Below are 27,515 nucleotides of genomic sequence, written 5' to 3'. Positions count from 1 at the left end.
ATGTGCTTAGGCGTCGGCATTTACTTGCTTGTACTGTTATTTAGGTTTCGAATGAAGATGGATGTGCTTAGGCGTCGGCATTTACTTGCTTGTACTGTTGTTTCTGCTACAGTAGAACAACTGATATCCGGCCTTGGTTTTACCCGGTCCTCTGTTTATCCGACCCCTTCCAGGAAGCCAATATCAAAATTTTTTTTCTAACAGCTAACACACGTTTAGATGCAAGCACTAGTCTTAGCAACTTAAGCGTTCTCACTATTTATCTGTTTTTTATACATTTTACTTTTTAACTATACTCAGTTGAGCTAGTAGGCCTAACCTCTGAACAGTTGGTTGATTATTTCCAAAAGGGGGTAATAGTTACAATACAGTACATTAATTTTTGTATTTCACAAAATGGTTAAGAAAGTTAAATAGATATGTATGTACCATTTAAGTCTTAATGATCTTCAAGGCCAATTTATTGTAATTTTGAACTCCATTATTATTTAATAGTTTTTGTTACCTGGAATCATAATATTTGTACGTACGTTCATTACTTAACAACTTAAACCTACAAATAAATTCCTTTTTTTTTACAAACATGTTTATTCTTCTAAAAATAATTCCAGAACAAACTTGAATGATACGTTTGACTGCATATATTGGTTACATATATTTGTTAGGTATGAATTGTCATTTTCATAATAGGTTGGTTTATCTGGCCAGGGGCTTGGCCGTATACTGTATGAGGAGTTATACTGTAGTAGGTACATATTACATTATCAGCTATTAATGGAGTCGTCAGTGGTGGCAGAGACTGTTATTAAGAAGATGATATGATTATAGGGGGCAGCACATCAGAGCGGACTTGATAGGTGGTTGCCTGTTCTCCAACTTTACTCGGAATTCAACTCTGCATTGCTTTTCTCTCGCCTATACTGTGATAATAAACTGTAGATTTTTTTCTTAACACAGTCCACATCCCCAATTTCTCTGGAGATTTCCATCAGACTGTTACGGTATTTCTTTTATTCTTCATCTTGTAGCTGTCATCAAGTGGGTTCCACAGTAAGCTGTTCATACAGCTTGATTAAAGCTAAAAAAAAATGTCTGTCCCAAAACTGGTTTTTATTAATTTTTAAACTACACAGAATCACTGCGGTACACAAAATCACTAACAACAAACACACTTTAACATTAAACGCAAAGAAACATGCTGCAAGGGGCTTCAACACAAAAGGCTGCTCTCTCTGAACTGGACTAAAGTTCGCTCATAGAGGCTGAACAAAAACGTTCTACCTCCAATTTCCCTCTCAGAATGTTCGATGTGTCAACACCTAGCGAACATCAAACATTCGACCTCGAACAGCAACATGATAGCAATAATTGTTCAGTGAACATTGTTCGCCAAGTGTGGATGCACCTTTATACTTAAAAATAAATGTAGGAACACTCCCTTATTTTTTACAGGTTACGCCGCCTAAATGACAGCACTTTTTTATATCCTGAAAATACTTCTATAAATGTCAATGTTTAATAAGAAGTTTATTGCTTACCGTACACTTTAACATGTCTGATCTAATTATTTATATTACACCAAAATCACAAGTTCAAACTATTTAGGTTCTACGAGCATAAGTGAAATAATCACTAGAAAAACTAAATGGTATAATATTTTTCTTTGGTAATACAGTAGACTCTCGCTCATCTGGATCGGCCTTGTCCGGACTCCCGCTAGTCCGGATCGGCAATCGTGATTTTTTTGTTTTCGGCACAGTATTATCAAATAAAGTCTTGGTCGGCAATCGTGATTTTTTTAGTGGCGCAGTACGTATTATCAAATAAAAATGTAACTAACTTTACGTATCAACGCCTTCATTTATTGTGCGAGTAAGCACACATCACATTAATGGCATACATTTTGCGTTTTCAAATTGTTCTTTGCAAAATCAATAATCATAGTAACAACGACACATGCCATTTTGGGAGAGGGAGGGGGCATTAACCATTGTCATTAACAGTGGCGGCTAGTTCATAAGGACTCTCGGATGCCACCCTCCCAACAATACATCAACAGATTACATTTTAATATTATTCAGTTAAAGTTGAATTAAAATTACTTTAACGAGTACGTTAAACAATATACAACATAAATATATCAAATAATTGGACAGTTCAATTCAGTAAAGACTTATTTTGTATCGTCGCTTGCTTAGTAAAGACGGCGCGGATGGCAGCCAAACCGTCTCAATCCAATACATGTAGTCTTATGGCAGAACAACCGAACAGCGTTGGGGTTGCCATGACGTCATTGCAATGCTTTAGTACTGGCGCTTTGGGGCTGAGTCCAAAGTTGCGCGAGCAGAGTCTAAAATTAGGGCAGCCACCACAATCTGGTTATTCTGTATGACAAGCTACCGTTATGATGGGTAGAACTGATTTTGGCGCACCTGTTTGTCGTAACTCAAACCATCTAATTTCTAAAACAAAACTAGAAAACAACTGAGCTAACCTCAAAATGTTATTTTGGTTTGGTGATGTTGTCTAGTGATTAATAAATAGTGATGTAGGAGTACTGTTCGTGCGTGTATTTAAGTAAAATACCAACTTTATACTTTATTAAATTTATTTCACATCCAGTTTAGTTAAAGGTAGGCCCTGCATTTCTGGTTGATTAATATTATTGAAGTATAATAGGTTTACTGGTATAAGTTTAAATGCAATTTGTTTTTGTAAGCAGTTTTACTTATTTGGCTTTCTGTATTTTATGAAATATTATCATTATTTTGTTAATTTTATTTTCAGGACAGATCCATTTGCAGATACTGTTATTAAGTTAAATACAATAACAGCCTTGGAAACAAGTTTAAATAAATATATATACCTAGGCTAGGCCTATGTGTGCTGTATTACAAATTTAAGCCCTAAATCTTTTCCAATTCTTTGACAAACGTGAATGATGTTAGACCTTCGTTTATATATAAACATATGCAGAGCCCTCCCACCACCTATGAACACCAGCCGCTACTGGCCATTAACCTCTGTCAGACAGTCTGCTACCTGTCAGTCTGACTGTAGCTTCGCGTGCATATTGTGTTCTGTATTGTGTTAAAATGAGTTGTGATAAACGTAAGAAGTTGTTTGTGACAGTTGAAGATTAACTCCATGCTATGAAGTGTGTTGATGGTGAAACGGCGAAAAAAGTTGCCTTCGAGCTAGGAGTTGGGACAAGTACCGTTTCGGACTGGAGGAAAAATCTGGAAAAAATAGAAACGTTCACCTCTCAAACTAGTGTAAGCACAAGTAAGGTGAGGAAAACAATGCGTTCAGGTAAACCTAATGAAGTTTAAGAGGCGTTATTTTTGTGTTACGAACAATTCAGAGGTAAAGGTGTTCCTGTTAATGGTCCCTTGCTCCAAGAGAAAGTTAAGTATTTCAAACGTGAAATTGAGGGGGATGATGGAAAATTCTCTGCTAGTGACGGATTGTTAGATCGCTGGAAAAAGCGATATGGGGTTCGGTAATTCTCAGTAAGTGGGGAAGCTTTATCTGGGAACAAAAGACGTTTTCCCAGAATTTATGAATTTCCTTCATAATCTCTTTGATGAAGAAGGAATTACTGGCGATCAGCTGTACAAGTGCGATGAAATATGCTTGAATTATAAAATGTAACTAAAACGCTTGCCTCAAAATAAGTAGCCGCTGCACCGGGGTACAAAAAAAGCAAGGAAAGGGTTACAGTGTTAGCTTGTTGCAATGTTACTGGAAACCACAAGCTCAGGTTAACTTTAATCGGAAAATCAAAGAAACCTAGAACATTCAAGAATTTAACCCTCCGAGTGTCCCTTGTTTTGGCCTTAATGTCTGCCTATTTTTTGCTCATTTGCAAGGTTTTATTAAAACGGATCTGAGAAGCTTGAAAACAATGTTAATTATACTGTTCTATATACCATTTTGTTTGGAAAATCATGGGCTTCAATATTATGCATAGAACATAAGGAACATTTGTTTCAAAAACAATTTTTAGGTAAAAAAAAATATTTTGGAAAATTTAAAAAAAAAAATAAGTTTGCGCTCAATGAAATTGTATAAATTATAGGCCTATAAATATTTGAAAATAGCCACTTTGTTCTAAATTTTATGAGGATTACAAATATATAATAATATAAGGAAGTAGATTTGCAAATAAATAAGTTATGGGCAAAAAACAGATTTCAGTACATAGCGCTTAGCTAAGAATGCATAGCCTAACCATAGCTAGGAATCTGGCTGATAATTTACATCAATATCACTACCTACTTCTTCAGGATCATCAACCAGCCCTTCAAAATCACTTAAATCTTCTTATAATGCACCACGTATATCACTACTTTTGATTTTTAACACTAAAACAATGATAAATGTAATAAAACACATCAGTCATCGGTACGAGGATAACCAAGCTGTTTACAAATACGCACGTCAGCTGTCTGCTACAATATTTTCGGAACTAAAATGAATAGCGCTTAGAAACAGACCTCCAAAGAAAGCTCTGCATCTGTAAAATAAAACGATACCTAACTCGATCCAGTTCAATCCGATTTTGTCAGTCATAGAGCCTTCGCCGTAAACAGTGTTTGTGAGTCGCTGCAGCGACACAAAACACTACACAAAGTGTGTTATGTGTCGCTGCAGCGACAAATAACACTCGGAGGGTTAAAGAAAGACTAAGTGCTGCCATTATGATACACTAACCAGCAAAAGGCTTTGATAAATTAGGCCATTTTTAAGACTTGTTTTTTTACTGATTTTGTTCAACGTGTTGAAAAATGTCTAGCCGCTAACAACTTGCCAAGAAAAGCGATTCCTGTTAGATAATGCGTTGAGTTGACCATTGCTAATGAGTTAAAGAACAACGACAATAAAGTTGTTGTTTGCCGCCAAATGTCACTGCCCCTTTTCAGCCAATGAACCAAGGGGTACTTCAGGCACTGTTGAAATCCCGCCCATGACGATAGTTTCATCGTGGAAGACTCTGTTAGACCACGAGGATAACAAATTCAAGGAGATCAACAGTGGGGAATTTTAAAACGATGAGAACAAAGTGAAAACAGAAAATGTGTCTCACTATTGGAGAAAATACCAGGATGTGACAAAGTGAACGAAAGTGACGTATTAGAGTGGATGAACAATTAGGGCGAAGATGAAATTACAGACGACGACTTTATAAGAATGGTGTCAAATGACGATGAAGCAGTGGACGAAGAGGAACTACCCGAACCCAAGCCACCAATTCCACACTCGGAAGGGTTCAAGATGCTGGACGGAGCCCTGGAGTATATCAGTCGTCTAGAAGGCATGTCTGCTGCCAACATAATGTGCATATGGAAGCTGAGGGACATGGCGGCAAAACAAGCCAAGATGGTAAAGCGGGCCACGATCAAAGACTTTTTTCAAAACATAAGTCGTACTGAACTAGAAATTATGTCAGTTTTAGAATACATGCGTTACATATAGGAGTAATTTAATTCCATACCTGGGAGTCATATATGACCATATATAGACCATAATTCCATATATGGAAGATATTTATGGCCATATATGGGCAATAATTTCATATATAGAAAACATGTATGGCCATATATGTACAATAATTTCATATATAGAAAACATGTACATATAGTACAGTTTTTATTTTTTAATTAACTGATAGAGTAATAACTGTCTAAAGTTACTGTATTTGTTATTTACGTCCAGTTTTTAAAGTTTAAATCTCCCAATTGTAACTTTTTGTTTTTTATGACAGTAGTCAGTTAACTTCCTAAAATTATGTAGGCTAACTAAAGTTTTCTGTTTTTGCGTTTACTTTTTTTTAAATAAATTTCTTATACAGTAAACCTACTGAATTGTACTAAGTTTAGTGCTGTAAAGTATATTTTGTTGATGCAATAAAATAATTTTATGCTCATTTCGTGAAGTTAATTATTTTACTCCTGTGATGTTTATTAATTGCTGTACTGTACTGTAAATAATTTATATTTAAAGAAGTATGGTAAATTGCTTTATTTTTTACAGTTCCCGCAATAGGCTACATTATTATCAATACAGTACAGTAGTCAGTAGTGCTATTGTAAAATACAGTACAGTAGCCGAGTGTAATTTATTACGATGAGTTTGTTTTAGACACTCCCGTTTGTATTAGCGGATGTTTTGACAAAACCACTTGCCATAAAAGCAAAATTTACAAATATTTGCTCGACTCTCGATAGTCCAGATTTTTTGTAATCTTTACCGGACATCCGCCACATTAGTCCGAATGAGCGAGAGTCTACCGTAATAAATTTGGTGTAATGTGCATTTTTCACCATTTCATACTGACTACACTGTGTGATCGTCTCTCCTCAGACACAGCTACATTGTGAATTTTCTATCATGCAATCTTTGCAGGAACTTTCTGCAATCAGGAGGAGCTTTCAGGCTTGGCTAAAAAAACAAGCCACTCACACTCCTTGTTTTTATGTACTATTGAATTAGATTAAACCTATGTTATGAATAAACATGTTTCTAAAAAAAATATTCACATATGGAGGTACTTACAATCCAAATTGTCAAGAGGGTTTGAAGAAATCACCTTTGGGGCTTTAATGTTATTCTTGACCACTTCCTCGGAGGTACGTTTTTTATATTTCTCAACTGTAAAGACAATTTAACATAACAGTTAAGATTTTAAGTGTTACCTTATAATAATAATACCCCCGCCGCAGCAAACCTACCGATTAAGCGAATTTCCAGTTGCCTGAATTGATTTTTAATTAAATGTATTTAACTAACATTAGGTTTTATGAGTGCATATGCTTGCTGCTATAGGGAGGGTATAAAAGTGTGTGTTTTTGTAAAATAATAATAACTTAGTATAAAATAAATAAATTTACCAAGTTTGATCAAAATAGCTAAATCCAATGTATGTTTGTTTGTCCTTTATGGACTCCGAAACCGCTTGACAGATTGTAATGAAACTTTCAGGCATTATCTATTATACTATTAAAGTGATACAATCAAATTTTATGTAAACGGTTAAGGCCATTTACAAAATAAAAATATAGGCATATGGCACATGAAAATGGAGCTTACAGTGTGTAGATTTACTGAAAATTATTGGTATGGACAAATTTCTCAGGGGCTCTGCCCCATAGGCCGATATCCAAAGCAAGGGCTACGTCTATTATGCTTCCAAAGGTTGAATCATCTAATTGAGCGGAGCGAGCGAAGCTCTTATACGTCGACTTTTATGCATTTTGTAATATGCAAACTCCTCCTAGACGGCTGAATCAATCGTTTTCAAATTTTGCATGGTGATAAAGACCATACCGGTGAGTGCCAACATCTATATGGCGTTAAAAAAGTCTCTCAAAGTTTCAATATAATCCTTATGGAAGCAGTATTTGACACATAAACAAAGACATATGATCAGCTGTTGACTTTTGAATGCAGTAGATAAATAAATAGCTGATAGCATTTTCCATTGACATTAGAACATAAACGGTGGTATGGATCATAAATATAATCAAATGACGACACTAGCTTGAGGTCCGTGACGTAGGAAGTGGTGAAGGAAGTAGTAAAGGTGAGCAGTCTGGAGCGTGGAAACTGTTTAAGACGATTAGATTTAGGTAGGTATCTGCATTCCTAAAATTCTATGGGAAGGGAGGAAAACGGGTCCGTGACGTACTGTTTATGACGATTAGATTAAGGTATCTGCATTCCTAAAATTCTATGGGAAGGGAGAAAAGCGGATCCGCGACGTAGGAAGTGGTGAAGGAAGTAGTCAAGGTGAGCTGTCCAGAGTGTGGAAACTGTTTATGACGATTAGATTTAGGTATATGCATTCCTAAAATTCTATGGGAAGGGAGGAAAACGGGTCCGTGACGTAGGAAGTGGTGAAGGAAGTAGTCAAGGCGAGCTGTCCGTAGTGTGGGAACTGTGTATGACAATTAGATTAAGGTATTTACAATCCTAAAATGCTATGGAAAGGCAGGAAAACAGGTCTGCGATGTACGAAGTGGTGAAGGAAGTAGTAAAGGCGAGATGTTCAGGGTATGGGATCTGTTTATGAGCGTTATATTAAGGTATTTGCAATCCTAAAATGCTATGGGAAGGGAGGAAAACAGGTCCGCGACGTAGGAAGTGGTGAAGGAAATAGTCAAGGCGGGCTGTCCGGAGTGTGGAAACTGTTTATGACTATCCGATTAAGGTATCTACAATCCTAAAATGCTATGGAAAGGGAGGAAAGCAGGTCCGCGATGTACGAATTGGTGAAGGAAGTAGTAAAGGCGAGATGTTCGGGGTATGGGATCTGTTTATGACCATTAGATTAAGGTATTTCCAATCCTAAAATGCTATGGGAAGGGAGGTAAACAGGTCCGTGACGTAGGAAGTTATGAAGGAAGCAGTAAAGGCAAGTTTTTCGGAGTGTGGGAACTGTTTATGACGATTAGATTAAGGTATCTGCAATCCTAAAATGCTATAGAAAGGGGAGGGAAACAGGTCCGTGACGTAGGAAGTGGTGAAGGAAGTAGTAAAGGCGAGTTGTCCGGAGTGTGGGAACTGTTTATGACGATTAGATTAAGGTATCTTGGTATCTACAATCTTAAAATTCTATGGGAAGAGAGGGAAACAGGTCTGCGACGTAAGAAGAGGTGAAGGAAGTAGTAAGGTGAGCAGTGTGGAGTTTGGGAACTGGAAACAGTTTGTAGCAGTTAGATTAATGTACCTGCAATGCTGAAATGCTGTGAGAAGGGATGGAAAGGGATGGAAGCATGCCCACGACATAGAAAATGGTGAAAGAAGTAGTAAAGGCTAGCAGTGCGGAGTGTGGGCAATGTTTGTGACAATTAGATTAACGTAACTAAAATACTAAAATGGTATGGAAAGTGATGAAAACAGGTCCACGATGTAGGAAGTGGCTTAGGAAGTAATGAAGTATGGACATATTGTGAGAACCATCTGTGGCAGTTAGATTAATGTATCTTCAATCTTAAAATGCTATGAGAAGGGAAGGAAACAGGCCCCACGACGTAGGAAGTGGTGAAGGAAGTAGTAACGGCTGGCAGTGCAGAGTGAGGGAACCGTTTGGGCAGTTAGATAAATGTATCTAATACTTAAATGCTATGGGAAGGGAAGGAAACAGGTCTATGACGTAGGAAATGGTTGAAGGAAGTAGTAAGGCTTGCAGTGCAGAGTGTGGGAACTGTAAATTACAATGTATCTGCAATTCTAAAATGCTATGGGAAGAGAGGGAAATAGGTCCATGACGTAGGGGTGGTGAAGGAAGTAGTAAAGGTGGGCAGTGTTGAGTGTGGGAATGGATTAATGTATCTGCAATGCTAAAATGCTATGGGAAGAGACTAGTTAAAATGATTATGAAGCACGAATCGTTACATCTTTCGATACGTATTCAATCGTTTAAAATATAAATTTACATCTGAGTTGACAACAGCTGAGTTTTACCCCATAGAGGCTAAAAACGAATTTTATTTCCTAAAGAGTAAAAATGCTACTTTAGACCCGGAACGCATGCATCAATGACGACTGTTTTTACTGCAGTATGACAAAAACAATATAATATGAACCCTTGATGATGACTCCGCTCAATTTTGTGGATGCATCTGTGAACGCCACCTAGTATAATGAAACAGCTGGGCAATGTAAACTGGTGTTTGTTTATTTACTGGAAAAAGATGTTTGTGATGCTTTATAAATATGTGAACTATTTAGAGGGTTATGTTCGGACAAAGAAAGGTTGCATAAGTTTTGTAAGAGTGTTGCCAGCATTGCTCACAGTTTCATTCGTAATTTATACAGTAGGCTACATGTAAAGAATCTTGACTAAAATTGAAGAATTGTGTTAAAACATTTCATCCATGACGCAGAAGGATTAATAACAAGATTGCTACACTAAGGTATGTTGTCATATTTGGATCTATTGACATCAAAAGTAGGGTTTAGAAAGTTTTCAACTTTTAAATCAGTCTTTTCAATCATCAGCAACACTTATAGAAGTCTAGGTTTTCTTCCCGTTGCAAAGCACGGGTATAGCAGCTTGTTAAGCATTATTCAAGGATGGTTTGTGTGTAGTTTGGTGCAGATCCGTCAAAAGGGCTCTGGAGTTTCCCATGTTAACCTTATGAGTACTCATATTTATTAAATTGCTTGTATGTTTTTCCCAAGTTATTTTTTTATCTAGGAAAATACCCAGCAATTTTACAAGTCTGAATTTCCATTTTGGAGGCTGCATAGTGTTAAACATATTTTCTCTTTCTTGTCTCTATTAATTTCAAAAGAAAATTACACTTAAAAACCAATTAATTATCAATATTGATCATGTTTATCAATTGTATGGATTGCTCTCTTAAAATCGTCAGAAGGCTGAATGAAGGATGTGTCATCTGCATATAGTACTGTTTTTAAAGGCATAGCATTTGGCAAATCATTAACATATACAGTAGTAGAACCCCGGTTAACCGAATTAGGGTAAACCAAAACCTGGGTTAACCGAAACGGTTCCATTAAACAACAGGGATACAGGGTTAAAATATAAGTAATACGTAATGTAAAATGTTTTAATAACTTCAGTTGTTATTTCAAAGTATTTTGTAACCCATTGTAACATTTCTGTAGCTGAAATAAAACACTGTATTATATAGACAATGTTTTTAATACATTTTTCCTGCACACCGTGGTAACACATAGGCTATTTTTAGCATATGACGGGTTAACTGAAAAATTGGTTATCCGAAACGGCTCCCCCCCCTTTATTTCGGTTAACTGGGGTCCTACTGTAAAACATTACTAGCCCGAGTACTGACCTCACTGACCTCGGCAACCTAAACCTGTGGCACCCCTGGCAAAAACCTCTTTAAAAGCTGATGTTTGTTTGCCGGATGCTACATATTGTTGTCTACTTTACAGCCACAAAGGTAGGTTTCAAAAATATTAAGTTTCCACGGTGTTTTATACCATAAAAATCCAATTTCTGCAAAAGTATGGTGTGCAAAACTGTGTCAAAAGTACTTATGATATGTTTAGTAATGTTTATATGTTTTTAATTGGTTGGTATTTATGTAATATATTATAACTTATTAGTGATGAATAAATCCTAAACTTTACTTACGATTGTCAGCAAATTCAAGCCTCACTGCAAATCCTAACAACCATTCAAGTTGTTCAGATAGTTTCCCTTGTACAGGACAAGCAACATCAAGACAGTACTGCTTAAAAGTGGCTGGCCAGTTGGGTGACTCAGTATCCCGTAATTCTGCTCTTTCTTCAACTTTATACTGGCGAATCTTTTGGTCTTCTAGCCAAAGGACAAGATTTCGAACTTGTTTTTCATCTGTGTACACACACAAAGGTAAATTAAATACAGAAACTGTGGTAATGGTACACAATACTTCAATTTAATCAAACAATTTATTTAAAGTGTAGCAAATTTTTTCAACATTGCCAATAAAACAAAGTAATAAGCCTATTAAATAGCCTAGCCTATTCTAACAAATGAATTTACTATGGCATACCATATGATAAGAACAAGATAAGAAGCCTTAATGTACCTATAGTACCTGTAGACTATGTGTATTACTATCACTAACAATAACACAACACAATAGATGATTGCCAAGGCCTTAACAAACACCTCTTTATTTTAAAAAGATTGTTGTGTGATACTTTAGGATAATGTTCAGACATTTGCGGGCCTAAGGGGCCGTACACATATTATGTAACGCTTAAGGAGGGGTTCGGCTTAGCATTACCATGAAGAGGGAGTGGGTTTTCAAGATCATTACGCTAGCACACTAAAAATGTAATTTCATTTCAAAGTAGACCTTACTAAAATTATCAAATTAATTAAGGAATAACTTAGTATTTTGGTAAACAAATTTTAAACATCAGTTTACATTTTGTATTGTTTCAGCCCCGTCTCCACCAACCGAACATGTCCGCTGAACACTGTTCGCTAACATAAAAAACGGACTAACATTCCACAATTAGTCATTTAAAGTAGCTCACGGACTGTTCGCGTATAAGGGATCCGGACATTTTGATTAGTTGGTGATCTTGAGTAGTGATGAGTACATCTACACACCGTCGACTTTATTCGGCGTGCATAGGCCTAGCAGCTGCTCATTTGCTCGTGACCACTCATTGACCTCCTCGTTGGTGGCAGAGACAACTGTTTAAGAGGAAGAAATGAGTGCAGTGACCTTTATCAAGCAGAACTGACAGCGAGTTGCTTATTCACAAATTTTACAAGGGTGTGTATTCAGGATTTTAAGGGGCGGTTCACGAGCTCGGGACTATCGTGGTCCGAGCCCAGAATCCGGAAATAACCGGTATTTGGGCCGCGACTTAAAAAATCGGGTTCACGAGCTCGAGACTATAAAAGCCGCGGACCAAACTGATAGGCGGCACACAATTAGTGCAGGGATAAAACCCGGTTTTAAAAGTTGGGTTCACGAGTCCAATTACAGATAGTCCCGGCTCTGATAATTAGTCCCGGTGGGTTCACGAGTCAAGTCCGAGCCCAAATGAGATGGTTCGGGCCCAAAAGAACAATGGTGTTTGGTCTCCAACTCAGACCTGGTAGGAGGCAGGTTTAACGTGACATGATGCCGGTTTTATCTAATTAGCTCCTTTATTTTTATTATTTGTTAAAAACTAATGTTTAAATATGGTTCCTCATTAAATTCCGAACAATTTCATTACCCACAACACCATATTAAAAAAATATGTAAAAATGGTAAAAAGGCTCATAAAACATGAAAAAAATCATCAAACAACTTAAAACGACAGATAAATTATGCACGTAACAAAGTAGTATCATAACTAAGATATTTCACTGATAAACCCCATGTTATTACAATTTTAACGACAAAATTATGCGTAGAATATAAATATAACTAATCAGCCACAGTTAAACCATCGTTATCCAGCATAATTATCAGAAATAGTTTTTTGCCGTGGGAAACATCAATCAAACCGTCAGTCGTTGAGTACGGTTCGCGGTGATATCACTGTCTTGTGTTGTACTCACTGGTCGCCGTGTGTATTGAATATGGCTATGAAATATCTATACTGTATTATGTTAACAATTATGTACCATCACTCCACTACCTCGCATAGGACCAGCTCGTTATCATGACTAGAACCCTTTTATGACTTGATGAATTTAAAGATAAATTAAAATGTTCCAAAGATACCGTCAATGAGTCATTTGAGGCGTTCACTCCAAGGCACGGATTTCCCGACAACAAAATCCATTACAGTATTCTAAATTGAAAAAAAAGTTGCACTAATATTTTTGGCTGATGGCACTTTTCATCGAGAAACTGGTGATTTATTGGATGTTAGTAAAGTTTGGATGGTAGCTATTTGTTTGTTAATGAAAGCAGAACAAATCAAATTTTCAGTTCGAAACTATGCCCAAAGAAAAAAAAACTATGTTTTCCTACTAGTAAATATAATATAATACTAGTAAATCCTTCCTACCTAGTAAATATAAACGCATTGTAATGAAACTGATTTTAAAAATCGCAACAACACAAAATGTAAATTAAAAACCATAGCTGTTAACATAAATAATATTACGAGCTAATTGCAGAATATTATTTTCAACATTTTACAGTTAGATTATTATAGAGTGGAAGAATAACGGAAAGAATATTCTTTGTTTACAGCCACGATTAAATCCAGCACACATACGATTTTTATATCTAATAATCAGTACCTCTAAATACATTTTAGTTTCAATAATTGTACCATTTAAATAAGTTTTGTTAAAGTTATCCTATCCAAAAATCACCATCCTTAATTATCGGGCATTTATGCAAAATAGGCATTCATCCGGTTATAAATAGGCCTACCCGGTTATTTTATGTCATGCATCTTAATTAAATTATAATAATGCACACAGAAAAATATATTTCATTAAATACTTCCATTATCTGATTTCATACAAACGTGGATTGTTGTGTTTATAAATCAATGAACTTAGATAGATTATCATAGGCGAGCATTGGGACAATGGAATACGAGAAAAATAATCGGTTTGGACGTTTTGGTTCAGCCTTTTTTCACGATAATCCTTTTGTATGGAAGTGCGTATGTCAACAGCAGTGGCTTCACATGTGTTTCCAGACTGTCGTTACTGGTTGTTACCAACGTCTTAACAGAAATTCCCTGCGAATCCCTGTCATTAGGCTCCGCTATGGATTTGGTCTCGACCTACAATGGGCCCGGCTTTCACATCATTAGGCTCTGACTCGTGAACCCATTTTTTGGTCGTCGCTTATATAGTCCGGGACCAACGTCTGGTCGCGGACTATGAAGTCCCGAGCTCGTGAACCGCCTCTAAGTTACTTATCACTGATTAGGCCAACTATTTCAAAACAAGATACTAATAATCACAATACTATAATCATCCGAAACTGATTTGTCAATCAATTAAAAGATGAATACAAAACACAAAGTCTAAAAAAAAAAAACACGTACAAAGTCAAACTTCACTAGAAACAATGAAAAATGCTACTAACTGCACAAGGAGAAACATTTGTTCTAGGATGAAGATTTACACCCAAACATCCAGTTCCCACCACGATGCTCAGAGTGTTCGAAAAGGCGTCTCCACCAAACCAACACCGAAAAACGTTCGGCTGAAATACAAAATGTTCGTCGAACATGTTCTGTTGGTGGAGACGCGGCTTTGTTTTACGTCTGGAACTGATGTTGTAGTTCCAAAACGTCTTACGAACGCATAGCTCTGATCTTACAGTCATAAAGGACTTCCTGGGTTGAATACAATGGAAAATAAGATAAAATCTGAATATTTTGTATTGTTAAATTACCGTAATTTATATTTTGTTTAGAAGTGCTACAGTAAAAAGACACTTAACAGAAGAAAAATGTTTAGTACAGTAGAACCCCGGTTAACCGAATTCGGGTTAACCGAAACCCGGGTTAACTGAAACGGTTCTATAAAATAATACAGGGCAAAAAAATATCAGTAATACCTAATGTAAAATGCTTTAGTAACTTTAATTGTTTAGTTTAAAGTATTTTCCAGCCCATTGCAACATTTTTTTTGTAGTTGAAATAAAACACTGTATTATATAGACATTCTTTTAAATTCATTTCTCCCACACACCGTGGTAATACGTAGGCTATTTTTAGCATATGATAGGTTAACCGAAAAATTGGTTATCTGAAACGGCTCTCCCCCATTCGGTTAACTGGGGTTCTACTGTATACATAATTGCAGTTTTTTTAAATAACCTTAAACGTGTTCAAATAAACTGTAAAGTTTGTTCTTACAATATTTGTTGTTATTGCCGCATGTACTATTCTCCCACGAATATGTAAATAAAGAGCATTGTCTAAATTGTCTATTATTGATAACATTACCTCAAAACCAATTAGGCCTAATATAGAATAATTAATTAATACATTTTAAGTAAACTCAATCAATACTATTTATTTACAAAAGCAATAATAATGTAAACAAACTAAACAGCAGATGATTCATAACTGAACATATCAGCTGATAACAATAATCCTACATTTCTCCCCACCCAATTTAGCTGAGTTTCCAAAACTATGTTCATCATCTTCAGGTTCCATTTGCATTGTCCATTGAGATGGATCAGTTGCACCTTGATTCAACCTTTTTCCAATGTCAGCTCTTCTCTCTTATTCCAATATGGTTTTATGGATGGTGGCAAGTTTCCTGTATCTTTTGGCCAACCATGTTCCAGGTAGTCTATGAGTTTCTCCATATTTGGGTCTCACTTATATTCCAGCACAAGTTCATGATTTGGATAAACTATGTCAATTTTCTCCTGAACCAATGCTCGAATCTCTCTCTCATCTGGATCCAATACTTCTTGGGTCTTGAGTGAAAACTGAGACAAAAAAATCAGCCAAACGATTATCGTGTCCTTTGATGTACTAGATCTCAAATTCATACTCCATTAAATACAAAGCCTAACGAACCATACGGTTGTTTACTACTTTGGTAAGATCTCGATGCATTCCGAATATTCTTTTAAGTGGCTTGTGATCCGTCCTCACCTTGAAATTTATTCACACTGAGGTATTGTCTAAACTGCTTTACTGCAAAAACTAACGCCATCGCTTCCTTGTCAACTGTAGCATACCTTTTTTCTGCTTCCGTTAGTGTCCTAGAGGTGTACATGACTGGCCTTTCTGTTCCATCTGGCATCAAATGTTGCAACAGTTCATAAAATTTTGTATAATTAAATAATATATAAATAGCTTATTACCAGTCAATTAAGCCCAAAAACCTATTTAAAATATACTATGTTTAAAATCTATTTCAAACACAAGCTAAAGTAAAAATAATTATATATATCCAAACATAATCTCAAAAAGTAATTTACCCAAATTAAATTTCATATACTATTAATTGGCCTGAGTGACTAAAAAGTGAACAGTGAACTTCAAGATATAGAAGACCTGAATACATTGTTGCTGAAAAACATGTGTTAGGTAACAACTGGATTTCCTGCTTCTTCTACCATGAACTAGCCTGGGTGAGAGTTTAAAAACTAGTTTGTATGAATTTTTATATTATAATATTTTTCTAGTAAAAAGTGAAAAGGTAAACCAATAGTCTAATTATTTCAAATAGTTTAAACAAGAAGAAATGTGGAAACTTGGAAGAAACTTGGTAATCTCCATCTTATTATTACAGACTATCCTATAGGTGTTGGACAATTTGAGAACATTAACCTAATTCTGAGGTGGATCGAGTAGCCTCATAGCTGTTAAAATTTATATTCTTGATTCAAGTAAAGACTTTTGTTTTAAAACAATCTTATCCAAATTCGATATAAAATTATTTAGTAAAAAAAAATCAAAGGCTAACTTTATTATCATAAAAAAAAAGTTTCAAATTAAAATAGGCTATTAGCAAGGAAATAGGTAATAAAAGAGAGTTCCAAGCACGAACCTAAAAACCCTGAGGTTGCAATTGGCGCCGCAACGAGTGGGGCTCTCTTATTGGGGTCGCCGGAATTGTACCCCCCTGGAATTGTACCCCCCGGCGATCGTTGACGTCATTTTGACGTCACGCCTAGAGGGGGTACAATTCCACCCCGTACACTTTGATTTTAACGAAATCTAATCTATTTAATGTGGGCAAGTGATCAGTGAACCGGATAATTATATTAGATATAAAAAAGAGCAGGAGATGTACGGCCCGGAATTGTACCCCCCTGGAATTGTACCCCCCGGAATTGTACCCCCTGCCAACATCAAAATATATATGTACGGGGTGGATTTGTACCCCCCTGGAATTGTACCCCCCATCAGAAAGCCAAATATGTACGGGGTGGAATTGTACCCCCCGGAATTGTACCCCCCTCTTGGACAGCTAGCTTGGCTTGTGTACGGGCTGGAATTGTACCCCCCACCCACTCGATAAACCTACTGTAATTGGTATTATGAAAATGAAGTAGTAGAGAATGCCTTCTACGACATATGTTGGATTTTCAAACCTGTACAGAATATAGTGATTGTACCAAGGAACTATAATTGTGAAGAGATTATCCAAAAATCTGGCTTCGCCACTTAACTTCACCTCGGGCTATATATTGTTTTATTTTCCTTAAACCATGAACAACTTGAATGCATTATTGCTTAGTTTGTTTTTACTGTAATACTTGTTATACACTATTATCTAATAACATAAAACCATAATAAAATTTAACTTTTAATCTCCTTCAAACTTTGAAAATACACAAGACGAAGCCACAATCACATCATAGGTCAACGCTTTTTCTAAGAGGCCATTAAGCAAACAGCAATGCAGGCCCGAAGATATAGGGATTATTGTAAGAGCAATGACCTTCGGTAATGATTCTTCGTAAAGCAACAAATCGCTCACAAGTAAGTGAGTGACAGGGTGAGTTTACATTTTGGATAATTAACTTATTCAAAATATAATGTTAATCTACGTTTTTACATGTTTACAGAGCTTCTTTGAAGACTGTGTTATAAACAATGTGGTCATATACGTTGTTTTAATGGCTTTGCTATTATACAGACATAGTTTTCACTGAAAAATTTAACCCAGCAAAGCCACAAACAACTTGTGTAAAAAGAAATCATTTTGTTTTAAAGAAAAGAGACATATTCTTTTAAAATGACTTGACTTTTATGAACACCTATTAATGGCCTTGCCGTACCAGATTAATTCAGCCTTAGAGAGTTTTCCTTTGCCAATCATCGTAAAGTTAAGTCTATGTTTCCTACAAAATAGTAGTACTTTGGCTAACATACTTGTTCATTGTTTGTGGGAATCTTCATTTAATAGGTGTTCTTCATTATATAGGTTGATAACGATAGTACTGTAATTTAAAAAAAGAAATCTCTATTTCTTCCACTTGGTGTCATTCTATGACTTTCCTATGTTTCCATTTTTAACACCCGGTTCTTTCAATGATTGCTCAAGAAATACAGAAGTAGGCCTACTATATCAATTCATTTTTCTTATTTGGTAAAAAACATCAAATTGTCCAGGCTTTCTATATTGTTTTACATTGTAATATTAACGAATGTAAATGAAAATAGTAAATATTGAATTTCAACAAAATCGGTAAATGTGTTTCATTGAATTGAAAAATAAATAACAGTAATTAAATTATACAGCTGATCAAAATGTAAACAATTATGTTCTTCATAAGGATAACATTGGAGCTTACAAAGCCACTGGGGCAGAGCCCAAGGGACTGTAAAAAAATGGAAAGTTAGTTTGCAAATCTACGTGACACGCTCTTTCCAATGAGACGTCAATGGAGAAATGGCGGAGGAGTTCAACCGACAAAGTTTCATGTAGCGTTAATTATATAGATTGAAAATCTATATCCGTACATTTTAAGCAGAGTCAATAATGTCATAGTCCAGTAATCAATATTTCGTAAATACAAAAATAACATTAGCTGCTTCCAAACTAAACAGCTGTTACAAAACCACTTGCGGCGTTGCCACTTCGAAGGCCGCGGCCTAGGAGGCCGTGCACGTGCAATCATAGCCTTCTAGTATATAGTATTATATAGTATATAAGACCACGTTGAGCGAGAACTGGCAACGTTGCGTATGTATTGTGTCTTGGTGCACGATCGCCTTATTACAATCAATGGAAGAGTCTCTCTGGCAAACGCCCGTACTACTGCGCCGACACTAGTCCAGATAGGCGAGGGTGCTTCTTCTGGTTAACCTACCCATTGGAATTTGGAATGTAAACAAACCACACACCCTTATACACCATTGGTATTCCAAATGTAAACAAACATCACAGCTTTCGTTATTTGGAATTCATTGGAGTTTTCTACTTTGTTTTTCCAACTTATTATCGGTCACATATTTTTACATTGACGTATTTGAAACCCCCTCCTGAATAATCCGTTAGTTGTCAACGTGAGGAGTTGTATTTCCTTGTCTTCTTTTTCAATTAGCCTATGTGATGTTGAATGAATTTTTTTATTTGTAATATTTAATGTATATTTCATAATGTACTAGAATTACTGACGTTTTCCAATGACTTTGTACTTAAAGTTCTAAAGGAAATAAATTGATCCTATGTCTTATGTACATTTTATTTTGTCGAGAATAAGTGAACTGTTGTTGTTTGCTTGTTTATGAGCATATTTTGATTACATTTGGAAAAAAACATTTATTTCATATTAAACTGTTTAACATTTTAAACAAAAAAATTTACAATCCCTTTTGCAGCAAACCCCATACACGTTAACAAAAGCTATTTTAATAGGGAATAAATGTGATACTTTTAAGGATACATTCGAGTCTAAATCCAATTATGCAAATGGAAATTCGCTTATCTGCAGGTTTGCTGCTGCGGGGCTATTTTATTTTATTATTATTTTTAAATTAAACAGATCTTGCTCTTCACCGCATCCGAATATTATTTCAGATATCAGTGCCATTGGAATCACAATTAGATACATATTTAGCAATCAATGGTTCTTTGATAAATGAAAAAAGTACAAGAATGAAAGCCACGCTTATTCGACAACAGTTTGTCGAAACAAAAATTAATCAATTAAGAGCCAGTGTCTTGGGCCTGTGACTTGGACCTACTTTTTCTTGAAGTGTGTTGCTATCAATTTTGCACCCATTTATAGGCCTAAACAAAAACCTTACTTTTTCAGTACACTACTATGAAATGACCTTTACATACTACCATAGAAGAGGTAGGTGCCGCAATACAGGTGCCTCGGCTTCAAACTACTACAGTATTCCTCGGTCAGATTTGATAATGTAGGAGCTCAAGTGAACTACAACCAACCTTGGGCCCTGAATAGGTTTGTCATCAATGATAATAGAGTTCAACATATAATGATATAAAAAAAGATAAGAGTTGACGTTTCAAGATCGAATTCTTAAATATACACAGAAAGGGACTGATGAACGTTAGGTCATCAGTAGGTACTTTTTTATGATAAACCTTAATTATTGTAATACTAGGTGAAACCCGTTGAAATCGACGGTTACTTTCAAGGCTTACGCTAATTCATCTAACTGCGATAAATTGAGTGAAATTATACATATTTTGAGCATTTAGCATTGTTTAAAGAGTAATAAGTGTAAAAACAATAATTATATTAATTGCGTTAGTTACCAAATATAGTTGATCATTCAACGAATAACATATTTCCCATAGGCTACTTTAGAAGAATCTTTAAATAGTATTAAAACCGTATTGGTGGATCTTTTTTATTAGTTAAAAACTTCCCCGATTTCATCAGTGTAATAAAGATTAATCTATGAGTTTATTTGAGAGAAAATATCTGCTTGTTGAGGAGACACGTTCTAACTTCAAAGGGAGGTCCATCCGTCACAGTGTAAGTTTGATTTTTCCTTCGTCACGTCGCATCAGTTCATATCGTACTTCTGTGCCAATGAATTACCCTCTAGTATAGTTTTGAGAAATCGGTTGTGGGGTTAATGTTAAAGATAAAAGACTCTTCTGCACTTGTATTATTTTGTATTGTATTACACAATCGAAGATTTTTCCAATGATTGAAAACATGTATGACAATAATCTCACGAACCTATGATGATCTGTCTAGAATAATATGATAAAATGTAGCCAAAAGTGGTGAAAAAGGCAGACACCAACCCGTACAATAGATATAAGATACTTCAATAAGAAATAATTACTGTTAAATAAGAGTTAGTGTGATAAAAGGATTTTCCACTGATTTCGTAATGGAACGTTATATTGCAAAATATGACATGATACAGAAGAAAATCAATTTTAAAATCAGAAAATAACATTGCAAATACTTCTTTTGGACAGTTCAGTAACTCCCAATAAATGTGTGTTGTTTAAAATACAATTCAAAAATAAACAGCTGTTTCATTAAAAAGTATTATCCACATGGACAAAATGTAAACAAATCTGTGGAGGGATCTTTAAGGGCTTCTGGGGCAGAGCCCTAACGGGATTCACTTAGATTTTCTTTTGGTAACTCATCTAGAGACCAAGACCTTTCTTTGGACACCTCTACCAAGTTTCTACGCCCAGTCGTTCTCTCAAATAAATGCAGACAAAGTTTCCAATTAAATATTTAGATTCCCCCATGTTAATCTTATGGGAGAAAATCCATCTTTGATGGAAGATCCTGCCCAAACTAATAAAGATTTCAAAAAACGAAAAAGACTTTGCAAAACTACAGATCAGGTCCATTCATTTGACACTTTAATCATCAAAATCGGTCCAAAAATGAGGGAGGAGTTCTGTTTACAAAAATCGGATTAGCGTATTATATATATATAGATTCAATGATTACCTTAAAGCAGTTATGGACAACATTTTTACAATATAAATTCTGCTCAACACTAACTCTAAACGGATTACATTTAACGGAAGAACTAGGTATATTCAAATGAAAATCAAACAATAATTAATTTTCCAAATAAAATGAGCATGTTTTTTTGCGACCAGGGTGATCGAAAAAACTAAGTACTAAAATTGAATTTTAATGACTAGAGAAATACCTGGGACTTTTGTGCCCAAACATAATGAATACTTTGTGCGAAAATAGAAATTTACATTTTATAATATCCACCAAAGCAATCTGTAACGAGTAGCCGTTAGTTACCTTATCACGTCTTGTTTTTGTGTCTCTTAAATCGCGTTTTCGGTAAATTACCACAATGTATCAGAGATCGCAAGAGATGATAACAAACAGCGTTGCCGTAATCGTGGAGAATGGCGACAAATTTGCCGTGATCGTTTGGGATAACTGCGATGTTCTTGTGATCGCAGGATATACCTGTTGCCTTCCTTAGTGACTTAATAAAAGTCCAAGCAATAAGGAATAAACGTTTACGAATTAACGCTGAGCTTGATTCCCTCATGGACAAAGCTTCTAAATAATTTTATAACCCAAGCTGATTGATTTTTTAAAACGATACAAACAGTGCAAATCCTAAGAAACTTTGTTTTTAAGAGGAGTCGCAAGCAGCGAATTTCGGCTTGGTTATATAGATTTGAAATACTTACCTTTTGATTACTGCACATAGGCCTAATAACTAAGCTAAACTAGTTTGTATACAATAACTACGCTATAAGAATGGAATGTTTATTTGTTCACGTCACTTTTCTTCGTTCTTTTTCAACGTAATTTAATATGACCGTGAAAAGAAGTTGGTGTGTTTCATTTTTGTTAATTCAAACATAATGTGCATTATTGTTCATTCGGTAACAAATTATGAACAGTTATTACTGGCAAAAGTAGACAAAATACCTGTTGTAAAATTTAATTCGGGACCACGTAAGTTTGCAGATGGTGCCAGCCAATCTCAAGACAAGGCTAGAGCGACTTTGCACATCGCCCGTTGACAACACTAATTTATTTATTTATTTCCCAACGGTTTACACCAGTTTACAAGAATGTATACAATATTGAAAGATGGCAAAATACATGCAACAGTGAGTGGTAACAGCAAGAACATAATTAATTAACAACAATTACAAGTAACAAGTAAATAGATACTATATAATAACAATCTTGAATAACAATAACAATAACAACAATAACAAAAATAACAAAATAGACAAGGAAAGACGATAAGTTAACAATAACAATTAGAAGCAGTGAAGATAGTTTTGGATAATGGTACAATGTAAGATTAAATTACTAAAAAATACTAATTAAAATATACTAAGCAATATTATCAAATCAGCTGGTATTATTAGATTTGGCAACACCGCACGGCTCTCATTGGTCCATTCAAAACCATATGGTAAATAGGCTCCTCCCTCAACTGCAAACTTACGTGGTCCCGAATATTCTGGTACAAAGTAGTTCACAGTTTGTCAAAGTTTTAACCTTTGTGAATTTAAGCTAGTCTATGAACAGTTAGTACTTGGGAAGGTTAAGAAAATATTAATGAATAACGTACAAATAAGTCTGTTAGGCCTCTCGCACGTTACTCTGAATGGCCTTAATTTGTTGTTTCTTAGAATATCCTTTTACAACAAGCAATTCATTAGGTGTCGGGTAACTTGCTTCATTTCACATTCGTGTGATTCCCCTCTAATATCCAACATAACTATTGTTTTAATTTTAGTTGGTAATCATAATAGACAAGCTCCTCGGTTAAATGGGGGGGGGGGGGGTACAATTCCGGGCCGTACATCTTCTTCTGCAGTGACCAGGGGGTACAATTCCAGGGGGGGGGTACAATTCCGGTCCTTTAAGAAGGGCTAGACTGACGGGGGGTACAATTCCAGGGGGGTACAATTCCACCCCGTACACTGGTCAAATAAAAGTGAGTTCTAACTGAGGGGGTACAATTCCAGGGGGGTACAATTCCGGTCCGTACAGTTTTTTAGATGCCAGTGGATTTAATCAAACCACTCGTGCATAACAATATCAAAGTTTTATGAGGGGGGTACAATTCCAGCCCGTACACGCCGTTTTGGTCGAGAAAATGAGACGTCATCGTGACGTCACAAACCAGCAGGGGGTACAATTCCAGGGGGGTACAATTCCGCCACCCCTCTTATTGACCAAACCTTGCTAATAATACAAGTAGGCTCATGTGTTTGAAATAGCGATTTTTAGGTTAAACTAAGAATAGCCTATAAGAGTGTTGTACTATTATAAAGGTATCTAAGTTAAGATTCCCCACCTGTTTCCCCTTTCATAATTAGCCTATCAGTCACCTGTTAGTTAAAGATATCCAAGATGATGAGTCAATACAATTTACGCCCAAACCCTAAACCCTCTAGGAAACTAGTCGAAAATAGCAGGGATAGTGACGATAATAATCAAGACGACAACAACATTGAAATTCACACAAACACTAATACCAGCGATATTAGTGAAGATGAATCATGCACTCTAACAGCGAAAAGCCCTGAAACATCATCACAACAAACACACTCAGAAAACAAATCCTTCGACGAGCGATCATTCCACGGTTCCGAGTCATCAGAAATTGTAGCCCTAACCTCAAAGCAAACAAATTTTACCGACCAACACCAAACCAACGTCCCGGTGAACGATGAACAAGGAATGATGGGAATGAATATGACAGCTGATAGGCCTACACTCCTTACGACGGCAACAGAAACACAACAGCCAATCACAACACAGTTTCATGACGATCAATCACAGCGAGCTTCTCATCGCGCTACAACAAGCACCGTCACTCAACTACCCGACCCGAAACCCGACTTTATGTCCCAAATTCAAACGCTATTCCAATCTTTGGATAATAAAATGATATCGTTGGAAACCAGCATTAAAGATGAAATAAAGACCCACTATAAAATCCTCGATACTAAAATTGAATCTATCACTGAATCACAAAATAAACTACAATTGGAATTAAACTATGTGAAGGAAAATCAACAAAAACAATCAGAGGAAATGAAATCAATTGAATCTAAATTAGTTACCCAAATTGCCGAAAGCTCCTATAATCTAAAAATGGACCTGATAGCAGATCTAAATGCCCATAAAACTGAAGTAAATAGCTTAGTCCATACCCAAAATCAAATTATTAGGGAAGAGATGAGCCAGACTATGAATACTTATTTAAATAATATTCAAAGTCAAATTCAGGAAACATATGAAACACAACATAAACAACTCAGACACACAGTAAGTGAAAACACTCAAAGGATTCAAGAACAACTAGAACCACAGATTAAAGCAAATCAAGACAGAGTTGAACAAAACATTGAATTAATATAAAACATGAAAACAACACTAAGTGAACATCATAACAAGATTGAATCTCTACAAAACGAAGCCACTGTTAAACAGAGTACATTCACCCCTAACATTTATGTATCTTGTGGTAGCGGAACTAATGTTGACTCAAACGTACCTAAATTCACTGGACGAGCACACAACCCCAAAGAGTTCTTAAACAAACTACAAAAATATTACTGTCGTAATTTGGTTCGCCAGAGTCCCACAACCGACCCTAAAGAATTCCTAATCGATACGATAGAGATGAGTTTAGAAGGGAGCGCTTCACGATGGTTTTATCTTATCAAAAGTAATATTAATACATGGGATGAGTTTGAGAGCATGTTTCTCATGAAATTTTGGAGCCAATAAGTACAGCGTGGAATTCGACATAGATTGGAAAACGAGAGGTACCGTCCTGGAGGAAAACTGACCCGCTCAGAATACTTTATAGAGAGAGTCATAACGTTGAAATCAACGTCCCCACCTTTGACCGATGAAGAAATTATTACATTGTTAAGCGATCACTTCAGTGAACTAATACAAGATGCCCGCATAGTACAGAATGCCAACACAATATTTGCATTTGAATCGATCCTCCAGCGTGAAGATATAAAAGACGGAAATCGCCGGAATAAACAAAACCATTCGCCATCACACAATACACCAGCGACAAACCGAAATGAACCAAGGCCCAACTATAACACACAACCACAAAACAGATATCCTGACCGCACTAATAACATCAACCAAAATGCATACCAACCAAGATATGACATGAAGTATCAACAAAACAATCGACCATATAACCACAACCAACAATACAACAACCGGCCAAACCAACAAAACTGGTTCCCTTACCCACAAGGCAGATTTCCACAAAATTCAAATAATTATCCCACTAGGAACGGAAACCGAACTGAACCCAATTATATGACCCCAGAACAACGACAAGTCTGTACCACCATAATCGATAAAACCGACCAACCACATAAGTCGGATTTAAACTAAAGAGCACTGAGAGCAAAAATGGCCTACACACCACTTCCCCTGAAAATAATATTCCCTCAATTGTCTCTTCAGTGCAAGAAAATCCCCTCGGAAAAATAAGGCCAAATGTATGTAATGAATTAAATAATTGTTATGAAACTGATGTAATCTGTTGTGACAGAGAATTTTTATTAAGTGAAGAAGATGAATCAATCAATGATTCCCATGAGATTAAACAAATTGATTTTCCAGAAATTAGTGTTAAAATTAATAAATCGAAGATAAATGCCCTAATTGACACCGGCTCTAATGTAACTTGTATATCGGAAAAATGGTTCCTAGAAAATAAGCACCACATAGGTCATTTTGAAGAATTGCCAATTACAAATACACATATTAAAACCGCTACAGGAGATCGATCTAAGCGCATAACTAAAATCATAATGTTACCTGTAATGATAGAAAATGAAGAAACTCAACTACAAGTTTTACTCATACCAAACTTAGTTAGGAATTTAATAATTGGGAATGATGTATTAAATATATGGCAGTTTGAAATGAATTTTAAAGAAAAAGTTATTAAATTGAAGATTAATAATAATAATATTACTTTGAAGTTCGGAGAGGTATCTGTTGAAGGTATAAATTGCAATTTTGTATTTGAGCAAAGCCCAAGGCGAAGCATTGAGAACGAAAATAATGATGATAAATATTATGAAGATAATTATGATAGTATTAATAATGATATGAAAACAAACAACAATCTACATTATATTAATTATATTAATTACAATCCTAATTTAAATATGAGTAAAAATACAGGAAGTCTACGAAGGCGCATTCAAGATCAGTGCAATTTTATGACATTCGAATCAACTTATAATGTGAGCACTCTAGATGACAAGAAGACATTTGGGCCATACCACATTTCAGCACTAAAAAGATATATTCCTCCTCAACCGAAGATACAAGTTTAATAATCAAAAGTATGTGTATGAAGAATAATAGTGTATTTGAAGAAAATTTTAAATTGAAGAAACATAAATGAAAAGTATGTGTAGAGAGACCATAAAGCCATGTAAATAGTTAAATGTAAATAATATAGACACTCCACAAAGTGAATTACATACCAGAAGAAATATATAAATTAAAAAACATAAAATAGACGCTCTGCAGTGTAATGAAATATTAACTTAATTAAGAAAAGTGTGATGTGAGAAAAGATGTTAAGGAATAATAACTCATATGAACTATAAT

General features: G+C 35.6%; 1 protein-coding gene across 1 annotated transcript in view; it reads right to left on the bottom strand.

Annotated features, from left to right (window-relative positions):
• LOC128987995 (RNA transcription, translation and transport factor protein) overlaps positions 1-27,515 on the bottom strand; it is a 49,297-nt gene that overhangs the window by 14,728 nt on the left and 7,054 nt on the right. Inside the window, exons 2-3 of the mRNA XM_054409158.1 lie at positions 11,132-11,353; positions 6,559-6,654 (exon numbers count right to left, since the gene is read on the bottom strand). Coding sequence (XP_054265133.1) covers positions 6,559-6,654; positions 11,132-11,353 — 318 coding nt within the window. The remainder of the gene's footprint in view (positions 1-6,558; positions 6,655-11,131; positions 11,354-27,515) is intronic.

This window comes from Macrosteles quadrilineatus, unplaced genomic scaffold (genome assembly GCF_028750875.1).
Source record: "Macrosteles quadrilineatus isolate MER2022 unplaced genomic scaffold, UCM_ALF_1.0 Scaffold_2__2_contigs__length_208266976, whole genome shotgun sequence".
Classification (NCBI taxonomy): Eukaryota; Metazoa; Arthropoda; class Insecta; order Hemiptera; family Cicadellidae; genus Macrosteles; species Macrosteles quadrilineatus.
Note: the sequence above shows the minus strand (reverse complement) of the source record. Positions and strands in the feature narration are given on the sequence as shown.